The following is a 15,733-nucleotide window of genomic DNA, read 5'->3' on the forward strand; positions in this document are numbered from 1 at the left end:
AACTGGCAGGGATTGCTGGTTTTATTGTTCATTGCTTAGCCTTTCCTGTCTGGTGTTTGCTTAGTTTTTAGGGTGGCTGGCTTGGGATCTTAGCATCCTGAGTTGGCAGCCCTGTTGGCCACTGAATTAAAACTAGGTGGGGTTGATTCAGCCTGCCATCTTTCTGGGGTTGGCAAAATGAGTACCAGTGTACTGGTATAGGGGCACAGCATCAGCAGCATAGTCACCCCCCAACAAAATAACTGCCCAGCAGCCAAGCTGCCATATGCAAGAAGAAGAAGAAGAAAAAGTCTTTCCTGCAGCACTCACCAGTAAGTAGAGCTTGTGTCAGCATGGTATTGGCACGACACAAGTTTAATGATGGAGACTATTCATAGGTGAAAAAACTTTGTCCATATTCACTCAGAATTGGCTCCTCAGGTGATGAACCTCAGAAGGGAAAACAGCCCTCCTCGCATGTTTTCTCTCTTCATGTCACCGATGTAATTCTCCACCCCAAGTACCTCTTTTCCCTTACTTAGTGATATGAACTTGAGCTTAACCAGAGTGTGAGTTCTGATTTATTTTGATATCCATCATGAATCGGTTTTTCATGGATCTGTTGTTGCTTTGGTTTGATCTAAAAAATAAACAAATTAGTATATTTAAATTAAACAGTTGATGGAATATGTAACATAATCTTTTCTTCTTAATCCCCCTTTTTTTTTCTTGCAATCAGTGATGTGATTTCCATCAAATTGCATTCAAAAATCTTTCTTGAATACTTTGTATATTTCAACTGTAATATACTCTGATATAAGCAGTGGAATCGTCATGAAAATTATTGCTTGTGGAGTAATTTACCACGTGACAAATTGGGGTTCTCTTCTCATTTCAGTGATGGTCCGGAGCAACGAGCACCACAACTCGGCCATTTCAGTGGTAACACCGCACTCGAGTCTGTGCACAGCTCATCGAACCGCATCCTCATAAAGTTTCACAGTGATTTCTCCTCCAGTGGCCTCTTCATCATCAATTATTCTGGTACTTACAAGTTGCATGGACAGACCTGGTCATTTTATAAACACAAGCAAAGTTGTCACATTTGCCACGAGAGTGGAATCTTTAATATGTTCCATTTGGAGTACATTAAGGGGGCTGTGAAAAATTTAATTCACCACAAAAATGACTCGGCACAGACATTGCTTCATGATTTCCTCTGTAGTTTCCAGTTGGTGGCACACATCCTGATACCATTGCAATCAAAATCGTTTTTTTGGCTCTGAAAAACTTTCAATAAAGTGGGGGGAAAAAAAATTCATCAACACCTGTCATATAATCCAAAACAATGGAATCACCCCCTCCTTCCTTCCTCCTATGTAACATACATTTGTCCCCTTAACTCCTCTTCTGTTACCCCTGTTTTCTTCCAACTTCCTTTCTCTTTTACCTTCTCCCCACTAACTCCTCCATCTGCTCATTTCCTCCCTATTATGTCACCTTTCCATCTTTTTCTCAATTCATCTGACCCTCCCTTTCCTCGCCCCCGCCCCCTTCCAATTAGACGCTACTTTTAACTTCCAGGCCATGGAAACCGTTGGTGTGCATTTTTTTTAACCATCGGCACATCATCACTGGACCACCTTCTCCACTCTCCCCACATCATCCCTCCACGCAACATAGTGACGGACCTCAATGCTCTTAATTAGAATTCTGAGAGTCCGAAGCCTCTATAAATAGACCACAGATGCCATCCAGAAAACTTATATCTGGCCGGATCTTCGCGCCCTGTCTGCGGTTTATCGTACCTGTGGGATGACTGAAGCAGATAGGAACTGTGCCAGCGGCTGCGCAACAGATGTGAATTGGCCGAGTGAACCAGCGTTTCGAGCCACACCTTATCATCTATCAGAGGTCAATCAACTCTGGGTCGATGGCGCTCAGGCATGCTATGTCGCAATCAAAGCAGGACAGGACAAGTCAAGACAGTTTCAAGCGTGTATTGGCAATGGCCGACAAGCACGTACTTACAGTGCCAGGCAAACAAGCATTCACAGGCAATTATTTACAACACGTATAACGTTCCCATTTCCTCTCCATGAAATACCCACCCTCAGAATTCTTACAACAATTACTTAACACTTCTATACAAAATGGATCTAGACACATGAAGAAATGAGAGGAAGTGTGGGAAGAGGGGTTAGAAGAGGTAGAGGTGAGAAAGAAATAGTTGGGCTTGGTTTTGTGGCCCCAACACATCCGATTTGCTACCCAATGGTCTGGCTTGATGGTCCTTGTATTCACCTCCTCACGATCCCTCCCCACTCCACTTGTGCTCCCTCAAAGCACCCGATTGTATGGATGACTGGACTCGAAGTTGCTTCTGTGGTTTGAGCGCCCGATGATACGGACGGCTGCATGCAATGGTATGTAGCAGTTTGTCAAGGGAATAGCGGCTGGCGACGAGGTGAGGCGAGTTGAGGAACACAATATGGCCAGAGAATGTGGTGAGGCAACTGAGTTGAAGGGGGGTGGGTATGTCGGGCATGAGGTGAAAACGTATGTGGGTCCATGAAGATGAGAAATACGCAAAACGTAATCGAAAGGCTTTGAAGGGGCAAAAGATGTGAAGCGGAAAACAAGCAAGGTGAAGCAAAACAGGTGAGGTGAAGCAAAGAGAAAAACACAACGAGGTTCCAGAATAAGCGAGAAAATAACAATGTGAACAAGGAAGAACATGAAGGGAACCACAGACGTACACAGCTAATAAAGCAAATACACAGTGGGATGTTGAAGCGTACGCACAGAGCCACCACGCTCACAATCGCCGCTCATAAAGGTGAGCCATACTTCTGTGCTGTGTTGGATATTTGGAGCCTTTTTTTTCTTTCCCCCTCCCCACCGCACTCGCCACCTGCTGCTCTGCTTCACAACAGCTCATCATTGGCTGACTCACATAGCTTTCAGGAAAGGCGGAGGTCCTACGTGCCTGTCACTTTGAGATGGTTCCTCGCCTCCTGCCACTTGCACGCAAACTTGCACCGAGGGCTCTCGCAGCCAGTACGTGACGACGCGTGAGAAATGGCTCAAGAACAGAATGTGAAGAGGAAAAGACGTGTACTTAACAAACTACCAAGTCATAACGCAACATAAATACAACCTATTCTTTAAAGCTAAACAGAACACTACGAGACAACTAGCTTAATCCTGTGTGTATGTGCTTTGTTTCTGTCCAGGAGATGCACAAAGTCCTCTCTGGACCCACAACTGTCACAATGTATAATATGCATCCAGCCCCTTATGAATCCGTGGAAGATAAATTGTCTTGATGTTCAGCTTTCCGAACATGTGCAGGTGTATTTTTATATGCTGCCACGGTGTTTTATGTGCCGTTAGTGTTAATGCTGCAGCTTTCCTCACTCACGTCTTTGTCTCTCGGGATATTGAAATGCTTAAGAGAATATACACAGCGGCATCGGTGATGGGTTGCTGTCCTTGTGAGGCAGATTTGGAGCCACAATGACTTGTACAGCGAACTGGCAGCAGTCATCCATCTTCCAGCTGCACCTCCAACTTCAATTAAAAAGGTCTCCTCATTTGTCAAGAAAGGACATTCGACAAGATGACAGTAATGTTTTGAAACCCAGCCAGCCGTCTGCGATATCCTCATGAGAAACCTCTTGTACTGTGGCAGAACTTTACAATAAATGATAATTGCAAAGTGGTTAAAAAAAAAATCCACACATTTGGAAGTTACCCGTTTTCATCGAGACCCCAATTAACCTCTTGAGATATAAACAGTCTGGGAAACAAAATGCTGGAAAATCCTTAATTTGTTAGGAATGATGGATGACAGGTCATTCGCCTCACTCCCTCCTCCCTTCATCCAAATAATAAATCACACCCTCAGGTCTTTTCTTTCAACTTAATTTTTTGATACAACTATTTCCTTTCTTGTATTGTGAAATCTACTCCCAGCTCTGTAATTCCATATTTATATGTGAAAAGCTTGTGCGTGCTTTGACACGAAGATGCAAGTGGGTCAAACAGGAGGGTAGGTAAACTGATGATGGAGGACATAAAATAATGTTTTGGGTAAGAAAGGAGTAATGAATATGTGTGTGTGGTGGGGGAGGGGGGAGTTTGGGGAGAGGGTGGAATGTCTGAGGAAGAAAGTGAAGTAGGGGAAGGGTCAGCAATGCTGATGTGATCATTATATGTCCCCTACGATAGCTCATTTTCCCCTTGCCATCTGTTTAAATCATGGTCTACATCTAATTGGGACTCATATTCTCACCTGCCTTGCAACCCCTGAACCACATGTTTTACCAAGGATTTTAATGGATCCAGAAGCAATGTATTCAGAATTCCATTTCCAGAGAAACAGGCAATACACCAGTGTAATCCCTGCAGGGTTTGTGAAATTCCACACCGTTCTGCTTGGTAAATGCGGGGCTTTATTATCGACTTGTGTTCCCCTCATTAGATTGCCCATTTCTATACCAACCTTACCTTGAGGAATCTAATAAATTATTCTGCTATTGGACGCATTTCAGCAACTGCGGCATCGTGTTTCATCAGAGCAGAGGAACGCATCAACGTCTTGCAGCATGGAAAGCCATTCTGGCTCACTCTAGGAACACGTACGAGTATTTTGTGGGTTTTGCAATGCTTGTATGCCGATGAATGAACCGATTTGCCATTCCTCGCGTGTTGTTTGCCTGTAGCCTACCGCCTGCGCACCTGCCAGCTCCCTCGCCCCGTGGCATATGCTGAGAACGTGACGGAAGACGCCATGTTTGAGATTGGTAAGATCTTTTCACATCATATTTACCCATTGAGTAGGAGGAGATGAAGTGAATTCTGATATTTCAGTATCGGTCGATATCCCGTCGAGCTTTCGAAGTTCTGAAGTTACTGCAGTGATGGTCCATAAACACAATGAGTTTCTGCTCCAATATCTGAGCCTTCACACGGATTTACTCTGAAACCTAAAAAAGTAAATCCATCCCTCTTTTCTTTACTCTGTCCACTCGTATAGACCATTGATTGTTCAGTATATCGAAATCCAAAAACATCTTACATTCAGTGTGACCACTCCTTGGCTTTTTTCACAAGATGTTGGCAATTCGTTGTTCACCCTGGCGTCTTGGTTTCTATAGGTTTTCTATTATCATCGCTTTTCCGAAACCTTGTGAATTCAAGGCTTTTTTTCATTGGCTCACCTTGGCATTTATGAAAATGAGGAGTGCTCACACTGGTTACATTCCTCTGCCCTTTGTTGCAAACATAACGAATCAACTAATTTGTTTAAAACAGCAACTGTATTCACAATCCAAAGGTGTGATGCTTTATCCATCCTGTATGGATGGATGGTAATTTGCGAATTTAATACTCCATCGTTTTTTTTAATTTTATTTTTATTTTCCTTCATTCTGGTTAAGGAGATTCTGGTGCCGCTTCCTTTTCATAGGTATCCTATTAATTCTCATCCAAACTTATAATTACAGCAAACCACTAATCTGGAATTGGCACTACGTGTATAGCAAATTTTGGTGAAGTCAGTAGATTAATCCCTCTTTGAAGGTCATTAGTGCGAATTCAATTGGTGACATAATTCTCCTGAGACTGTTCTCACTTTCCACAAGATTAGAAGGTAAATACCATTGCCTTAAGCAGCTGGATTATAACCCACAACCTCCGAATTAATGCCAGGTCCCTGTCGTTACTACATTTCCATCACCAAACCCACATTGCTCCATTTTGTGCTTCCTCTGAGATACCATTCCAGTTTTCTTATGACGCGGCCACCACGAAAGCCAAAGGATACCTTTTTGCAGTTGATAATACTTTCCCTTTTAAAATCCACTGTTCACGGCTTTCTGTGCTTTCGGCACGTATGGTGCTGACTTCCAATCGGTGTGCACATTGCTTTGCATGTCTGCAACACTGCATGGTGCCAAACATGTCATTGCAATCAAATCAATGACGGCAGTTTGTAAACAGGATGAGCTGTTACTGTATGATATGAAGGAGATATTGTATTGATCCTTTTGAACAGAGAAAAGAATTTTCACCATTGGTGACCTGGCTGTGAAAGAACGCTGGTCAGCCTCTGGCATAAGGTATAATGGAGGTTTCTTCACGAGGTGATACGTCATAAGACGAGCAGAAAATGGAATACGGATGGTTAATTCTGGCCAAATTGAAACAGATACCGAAAAAAAACTGCATTGAAAGTCACGTGAGATGCATGCGATGGAGCAAAGAAATATGGATCCTTGGAAACATGAATGAGGTGTTTCTATGTGAAGCAGATCCATTTGTAGTGTTTCTTTCCAAGTCAGGGATTAGCAGGTGAAATCAAGCAGTCTGGTTTCTGGTGTCGGCCAAACCACACCAATTCATACAGATTTCATTAAGGCTTTCAAACGTGAATGTCTCGTCAGATGGAATATGGACCATTTTGAGTTAGTCCGGTGAGATATCCTTCCCACTGTCCTTTCACTCAGGCTCGTGTATATTTGCATTGATGATCCTATTTCCTGGGTCAAAACTAAGATCCGGGCTGTCAACAACATCTTGGACGCTGTTATTTTGTCTGTACCTGTTTGTGGTGAAGATGTTGAGGTCACGGAGACATTCACTTATCTTGGCAGTGATATTAATGTCTTCACATGTTGTGAGCCAGAGGTCAATAGACGTCTGGGTCGGGCCTGGGGAGTCGAGGATTCACTGGATCATGGGGTGTGGCACTGTCAGTACCGATGCAGGAGGACGGAAGTCCGAGCCTTTCAGTCCTTGGCGCTTCCAGTCTTTCTCTGCAGATGTGAGACTTTGACTCTAACCAGAGATCTGGGACAGAGACTTAACTCCTTCGGTACCAGGTCTCTTCAGAGAATCCCGGGCTATCGCTGGTCAGACTTTGTGTCCAATGAGTGCTTGCTGAGAAAGATTCAGATGAGATTTGTTCCCTGCATAGTCCAGGAGCGACAGCTGCAGCTGTTTGGACATGTGGCTCGTTTTCCTGACGCTGATCCTGCTCCCCAGATTCTCTCAGCGAGGGAGCCTCGTGAGTGGAGGAGATCAATGGGCCGACCATGTGCCTTGTGGTTGCAGCAGGTTGATCGGCATCTCAAGGAGATTAGGATGGGCCAGGCATCTGCCTGGGGGATGGCCAGACGGAGGCCCCTGGAGTACCGGCAGAGAGTGGACACAGCGATGCGCTGCTCTGGTTTATGCTCCAACACGTGACCTGACCTGATCCTACTGAGATCACAATAACACAGAAAGCATTATTTGTTTCCCTTCCTTAGAATTGGTCAGAAAATCTTTTGTGCTTTCCCCTTGTTAGATTGTAAAATTTCCCATGTCATGCATGGCCAAATGACCATTCAAATTACCAGAATATTAGAGAATTGGTTGTTTTTATACAAGTGTGTGTAAATTCAAATTCATGTCATAACTAAGTTTTAATCTCTTACATTGAAACACTGATTCGTCATATCTGATCAACTGGTCAGCCCTCACCATGCACATCCCCAGTTAGTGGATATGGGGATCTCACCACTTTGAATCACCGATTCGTCAGATCTACAGATATGTAGGTTCGCTGTCAAAAAACAATAAGCAGCCATGGACTCAGTGACCATGATATTGGTGGCCAAGTTCATACAATACTAGAATAGCACTCGGGAGAGCGCATACCTCTGCCAGGCTGAGCAGTTTACCTTTTGTGTCCCACTGATAGGCCGGATCTGGTTCAGGACGGCTGAACCAAAATCTAATCGGTTTATTATTGTAACCTACCCAACTCATCCACCTCGTTTTGTTATGACTTGTCCACAACTTTTTGAAATATCATGAGATATATCGGGTTTTTTTTTTTTCCCCATCTCTCAAAGGCGAGGAATCGCTTGAAAAATTCTCGCATGCGGATCCGGATTCGTATCTTTACCAAAATTGAAATGATTAGTCCTTGTCGTACACCCAACATGTCCACCATGTTTCATCTGAATCTGTCTATAAGCTTTTGAGATATTGTGCTATGTATCATTTTAGCCTATCACTCAATGGTGAAGAATTACTCACTTAAAAGATTCTCGGATCCAGATCCAGATTGACGTCTTCAGATATTGTGCAATATATCATTTTTGGCGATATCTCTGTGGTGAAGAAACACTTTAAAAATTCCTGTATCAGGATCCGGATCAGGATCTTCACCAAAATCTAATCATTTCATCCTTGTCACACACCCAACCTGTCCACTTCATTTTGTCTGAATCCATCCACAACATTTTGAGATGTCCTGTTCACAGACAGCCAGACAGGGGTTAAAACATAACCTCTATCCACCATCGGTAGCAGAGGTAACAATATCATAAAATAATGTTGAAGAATACCATCGCCAGTCGTGGACTACATTCTTACTATGGGTTCCCTCTCAATATTTAGTAGCTGATGAGTGGGCACGATCACCGGCAGCAGGAGGATTGATTTGAATTGAGGTGAAGAAGGATAAATCAATGTGTCAGCAACAGTCATGTGCCATTTGATGAAAGATCCTTGTTTTGACAAGGGCAAAGGCAGTGGTCATCAACCATAGTTAACTGAAAACTGACACAAAGGACGACAGATTCCCTACTTTCACAAACATTTCCCCAAACGACATCAAGAATGAGTTTGCTATATAACATCACAGCTATGGTGTCAGACTGTCAGCCTCCAGACTGATCAGTGGCAGTCACTACAATATTTTGAAAGAGGCAAACACTGTTCAAAGTAGATGGTGTAGCAAACGAGATGCCAACAATTAACTAAATTTAAACAGACAATTAATTGCATGGGAAATTAATAAGACGACTTGGGAAAATAAATGCTGCCATGTAGTACCCTCATGAAAGTGTTGTGTTCACGAGGCAGTTCCTTTTTATGAGATTGAAGGAACAGTGAAAAACCGATTAATGATTATATAAACTGGAATACTGGCAAAACCTCTAAATACAGCTGATATTTGTTACATGGAATGAATGAAGTTTGCGCAATGCTAGGAAGCTAAACATGGTGTGCAATGGAATGGAATGAAATCCAATCCTCAGGCTTTTTTGATGCATCATTCTCTTTACAGATTGTTGACGAAGTAGGTTGTTGACAGGGGATATACTGGGTGGTTTGCCATTGCCTTCCCAGCCTTGTTTTTCCATGCTCTATACTTTTAAATGCTGAGCATCAAGCAAGGAAGCAGCACGTACCATTTTATAAAGTTTTTTTTTATTATGACTTGTCAGGGGTTGGAAAAACCGACCTCTCAGATTTAGAGCAGATGCTCTAACCATTATGCCACCGAATCTGGTTATCCGAGAACCAGCAGAGGTAAAATGGACTACAAAAGTAAGATTCATCTCTGACTGTGGGAAGTATGTGGTGAGGATATTGAGTCCGAAGGTTACGTTCATATTATTGGTATGATATTGGATAAAATCACAACTAGCTCATTGTTGGGATATAATATAGTTAATGACTAATAACCACTGTAAGATGAATAAACACATCCCTCCCTATAGCATACCGATTGTACAGTTTGATGCATCGATATCAGCAGCGGAGAAAGATATCAGAGAAGAACATTACAATGTCCTACAAAATGTAAGAAATATAATCCTGGTTTGAGGATTGTTAATTTTGATTCATGATACAAATGTGAAGGTGGAAAAATGCCACCAGAGGAGTGGCAGCACATATAATCTATGGACATGGAAAATACAATGATCCAGGAAGTAGACTCATTGAATTCTGTAAGAACAACAACTACGTCATCGCCAACACTGTTTATGCCCCATCCTTGAAGACTGTACACATGGATGTCGGCTGATTTCATAATTCAGACTATGTCATGGGAGCCTAACTTTGTCAGAGCAACATGAAAAAGGTCATGAAATACTGAGGAGCTGATTGCAACACTGATCAATCATCAGCTTCTTTCTGCTCAGTTCAGGAATGGATCCAAGAAAAATAGTTCAGCTCTCTACACTAGTTCAAGGCTACCCAGGAGTATTAAACAAAAAATAATCAGTCTGCTTCTTTAATACGAAAAATATAAAATGACACAAATTTTAAATGAGGTGCTGGTTGAAGACTTATATGGATAAATTGGTCGAGTGGTTTAGGAAGTTACTCTTTTTCCACTGACTGGAGTCACTTCAATTCCCTTGGCTTCCTATTCTCACCAACCCATATTTGGAAAGTGTGGCGAGTCTGCTAAACACCCCTCAACATGAAATGAGGGAGTGCTCATCCGAAAAAGAACTGAAATAGGATGGATATCGAGAAGAGATGCAATTGCTAATGCGCACAAGCATTGTGAGGTTGAAACGCCCTCTCAGATGAATGTAACGTGAGACTTGTATTGAGCAGTGAAAATAATTGCATGTAAATTCATGCAAATGTTGACATTAAAAGATTAAGATGACAAATTTTGGTGTGAAGGAAACGACATTAACATAATGAGAGGGATTGCTGCATTCATTTGTGCAAAAAGTACAATAGGAACACAGGAGAGGATCGCAGATAGTATTTACGGATCATGAAGGAGGAGTTGAACCGCAGCAATTAATGGAAGAAGTTGTAGTGGCGATTAAAAAACAAAAAAAAATGGGTTGAAAACCCTGGTCATGATAACATTACAGCTGAACCAAGGGTGAAGGGGGAAGCAAAGAAGGTCATATATCATTTGTGCTTCACAATCTAGAATTCAAAGAAATCGCCTGACAATTGGAACCAAGCAATGTTTGTTTATTTTCCAAAGAAGATAAAACAATGTGGAAATAATAAAATATATTTACTAACAAGCCTTGCTGGTAAAGTGTTACTCAAGGTCACTGTTGAAAGAATGAACGCTAAACGTGATTCTGAAAGAGCTAGGCAGAACAAGATTGTTTTAAATCTGTAAGAACCATAAGAGACCAAATTTTTAATCTCAAGGTGGTCATGGTGAAATTGTCAACACACCAAAGGTCTGTACAAGCATTTGATAGACCACTCCAAGGGATTGAAAACGGTGATCCTTGAGAAATTGTGCTCAGTCGTGATGAACAACAGGTTTTCTCAACGTATCACTGGAATGATCCATTCATTACATTCGAAACAGAAAGTGACACACAGGACACCAGTTGGTACAGCTAGACCCTGGTTTACATCTGGGTTGTGTTCCTGGAAAGTGTGACGAATATCAAAACAATGTAGATCAAAGCAATATTTCTCATAATAATTAATGGAATAAAGGGGCGGGGAGGGGGAGGATGTGTTCCTCACATCACCACTTCACCTATTTTATTTCACTTTTTACCTATACTGTATTACCCTTTTTTGGTTAATGACAGTTAATACACATATATTTAAAAAAAATTTAAACAATTACCAGACATATATAATTAAAAATAATCAACATATTTAAGAGTTTGAGTTTTTCTTGCATTCAAATTAAAGAATTATCATATACATATATATATATATATATATATATATATATATATATATATATATATATATATATATTTATATATATATATATTTATATGTGTATATTTATATATATATTTATATGTTTGTATATATATATATATATATATATATATATATATGTATATATGTATATATATATATATATATATATATATATGTGTATATGTATATATGTATATATGTATATATATATATATATATATATATATATATATATATATATATATGTATGTATATGTATATTTATATATATATATATATATATATATATATATATATGTATGTATATGTATATATGTATATATGTATATATATATATATATATATATATATGTATATATATATATGGTTGCAAAAGTAGGTATACAGTAAGGAGTACACCTGTATATCATTACTGTATACCTACTTTTGCAGCCCCCTGGATATATGTGTGTCTATACACATATGTATCTCTTCTTCTTCTTTCGGCTGCTCCCGTTAGGGTTCGCCACAGCGGATCATCCGTTATGATCCGCATAGTGATTTGGCACATGTTTTACGCCGGATGCCCTTCCTGACGCAACCCTGGTCGCCTCTTACCACACACAGGGATATGGTACACCAATTTTAACCGGGGTATACACCGGCCCAGTATACTGGTACTCACTTCGCCGACCTCGGAAGGATGACAGGCTGAGTCAACCCCCTGGTGTATTAATTCAGTGGCCCAACGGGGCTTGAACTCAGGACCTTTTGGATCCCAAGCCGCTGCCCTTACCACTGCGCCAACACCAGGCTTCATATGTATGTATACATATGTATGTATATCGAATATACTCAATTATATTGTCACCTCGTCCAGAAGCAGTTGAACCAGCGACGACTTGCAATGAACATCGGCATTTTTATAGATGGTATGCACCTTAGTCGGAGGCAAACATAATAACCCAGCAACAGCAACCACTCGTTCACCAATCACCAGCATCCGTTCGACAAATAATAATCGAAGGTAACATTTTTTGCTGCCTTTTACCGGTTTTACTTTTACTCTACAGTACAGTATATTTCTTTAAGCATGACACAATGTAGTTGGTGTACAGAGTAGGTGGCGGTAAAGGTTGAGGCGATGGATACAAGAAAGGACAGATTCTGTCAGTGGTGAAAGTGTGGGTGAGGAAACAAATCGGGGAGTGGAATAAATAAATTGACGATGTATTTGCGAAGCAACATAAAAGGGGGAGACGTAAATCAGGGTATTACTCTGTGACCAATCACTTTGAGATTGGACAAGGTGTTTGACAAGGATGTATCCTGTCTCCTTATCTTTTTAACTTACATGCTGAGCACATCATGAGAGGGTCCCTTCATGAGATTGAAGGAACAGTGAAAATTGGTGGATGTATGGTCACAAAATTATGGTACTCAGTCAACGTAGTACTCACAGGTAGAAGAAGTGAAGAATAGCAACACCTCTTAGATTGAGTGAAACTTGCAAACAAGAGGGCAGAGCAGTTGCTCAGTGCAAGGGAGATGAAGTTGATGATCATTTCCAAAAAGAGAACAGCATTTACACGATAAAATTTGACAGACAGGATGTGGAGATGGTAAAAGAGTTCACTTACTTTGGCATTATAAATTTGTAACAATCAGTATGCTGACAGCAGTGAAATATAAACACAAATTTGAATTGCAAAGTGTGGGATAATTGGAAAGACAAGTCAATTCAGCAAACGACTTGTTTCAAAATCATGTGAATGTTGATGCTCTCGATAGCCACAAATGTAAGCAGAATGCTGGGTTCTGATAAATTGTGATCGTAAAAAGATTTAAAGTTTAGAGTTGTGCTGTGACTAAAAACTGCTAAATGCTGAGAATCCAAATGGAAGAAAGATAAGTGACTGGGTGTTCGATAAAATTGCCAGAAATTGCACATTAATCGTTACTGTGAACCGAAGGAAATGAGTTCAAGTATTTTTGATGTGGAGCAAGAAGTCACTGGTTGGAAAAAATATATGACAAAAGAAATGATATCTGGTAGCTTATACATGAGGAAGGGGAAGACACAAGAAAACATGGACGCAATGATAAAGATGCTTGGAATGGCAGTGGTAGATGCTCCAACACCGGCTCAGGACTATAAAGGAAAGAGACAGATATAGTGTATAATCCCACAACAAGCCACTCAGCCTTCTGAGTGATCTGTTTGATGATCATGATCGATTATTTTCACCAGAATTTTGGTTGAATTTCAGGAGCTTAATTTCATCAAGTCATGGAATACTGTATTCTTCCGGTGATTTCTCAAGTCACGTAATTTTTTTTTTTTACTCTTTAGCATATTAGTGTCTATATTTTGTCATATTACCAACCTTCTCCCCATTCAGGTCTTTGAACCTTTATACAACCTTGCATTGAAAATGAATAACTGCATGCAGCAAAATATAAAATCACTCTATCAAGCCACAGGTTTAAATACTTGAGGCTAAATATTTGAGTCCTGGCGCCTGCAGAGTGTTCAGTCTTCTGAATCTTGAGTCAAAAAAAGTTGATTTTGAGATCGAGTCTCTGGCTCAAGTATTATGCAGGCCTTGTATTCACTTGCAGTGTTAGTAATTATTCCACTGAGTTCGAATTGATTTGTGCATGACTTTTAAACTTTTCCTTTAGGTGACATCATCAAGTATACCTGTCACCAGGGCTTTTCTCTTGTGGGAAGCGACATTATTACCTGCCAGCTTGGTACAAGACTGCAGGCTAACCCAGAGCCACCACTGTGCCATGGTGAGTATGTAGCCACAGCTGGAAGTTATATGTATATGTATATGCATATGCATACATACAGTAAGCTTGCCTTTTACGCGTGCTCTGTTTGCGTGTTTTTAGAATCGTGCGCGCCTGTCATTTTTACCACTTTTTAATTTACGTTCACGAGCGTTTGGAATTACGCGATTCGAGTGCGTGAGTAATGCTGCGATTTAACTTTCTCACTGAACAGCATGAGAACATGTTCGTTATAACAGCTGATGTCGGCTAGATAGATTGCCTCCCTCGCCCTCGTTTTCCCGCCTTCCCCTCCCTCGGTTAGTTTCTGGAAGGCGGGAACTCTCCATCTTCGCTTCATGCGTTTGGTGAAGTGTTTGCTATTTTGCGTGTGAATTCTGCCGCTGTAATAAGTGGAGCCTTTGCAATCATGACTGGAAAGCATCAGTTGTGTAGCAAGGTTGGTAGTGTGAGCAGAAGACACAGGAAGGCCATCACTATTGAAGTAAAAATGGATGTTTTAGGACGGTATGAAAGAGGTGATCATACAGCTGATATGAGGCGTGCGCTGGGCCTTAGTGAATCCATGTTGCCAACAATAAGAAATCGTGCGGAAAAGATAAAAGAAAGTGCTAAAAGTAAAACCTCAGTGAGTGCGACCAAGACATCGTATGCTAGAAGTTCCATTGTGGAGAAAATGGAACGCATGCTTAGCACATGGATTAAACACCAAAACAAGGAGAATGTGCCTGTCAGCATGCTTGCAATTTTTTTTTTTTTTTAAAGACAGTAATAAGTGATGAAGGTGAAGTGAAGTAATTTACCTGTAGTTCTGGGTGGTTTTCGAACTTCTGGAAGCATTACAACTATTGCAACATGATGATTTGATTCTCCAATGATGATTGGAGAAGCTGCTGCTGCCGACACCTTTGCCGCCGAGAAGTCTCCTGCGTTTCTCGAGGCCATGATCGAGGAAGGTGGATATTCTCCAAAAAAAATTTTCAACAATGATGAGACTGGTCTGTTTTGGAATAGGATGCCACCCACGTAGGATGTACATTTCTCGTGATGAGAAGAGCACACCTAGTTTTAAAGCAGCGAAAGATCACTTCACGCTGCTTTTGGGAGGTAACGCCGAAGGTGATTGTAAATTGAAACCGTTAATGGTTTACCATTCAGAAAAGCCCAGGGCGATGAAGGAACATGTTTAAAAATGTTTGCCTGTCTGTTGGTATTCAAATGCCAAGGGTTGGATAACAGGCCAAATATTTTGTGAATATTTTAGCTCCCAGCTTGCTACCGAGTTGAATGAATATTGTGAGAAGGAGAATTTGAGTTTTAAAATTCTCATCCTCCTCGATCATGCCCCAGCTCATCCAACATCCATCCAGAACCTTAACAAAAACATGAAGGTTGTGTTTCTTCCAGCCAACACGACATCTCAAATACAACCCATGGACCAGGAAGTGATTGCTACATTCAAGGCGTATTATCA

The 15,733-nt window shown here is 41.0% G+C and overlaps 1 protein-coding gene across 1 annotated transcript in view; it reads left to right on the forward strand.

Moving 5' to 3' along the window:
- The window catches only part of CSMD3 (CUB and Sushi multiple domains 3), a 1,047,538-nt gene that overhangs the window by 782,235 nt on the left and 249,570 nt on the right, over positions 1 to 15,733 (forward strand). The window contains exons 46-48 of the mRNA XM_085893781.1: positions 878 to 1,023; positions 4,707 to 4,787; positions 14,146 to 14,259. Of these exons, the coding sequence (XP_085749907.1) occupies positions 878 to 1,023; positions 4,707 to 4,787; positions 14,146 to 14,259 (341 nt within the window). The remainder of the gene's footprint in view (positions 1 to 877; positions 1,024 to 4,706; positions 4,788 to 14,145; positions 14,260 to 15,733) is intronic.

The sequence above is a fragment of the Eptatretus burgeri genome, chromosome 9 (genome assembly GCF_056783735.1).
Source record: "Eptatretus burgeri isolate ZD-2024b chromosome 9, Ebu_testis_v1, whole genome shotgun sequence".
Taxonomy (NCBI): Eukaryota; Metazoa; Chordata; class Myxini; order Myxiniformes; family Myxinidae; genus Eptatretus; species Eptatretus burgeri.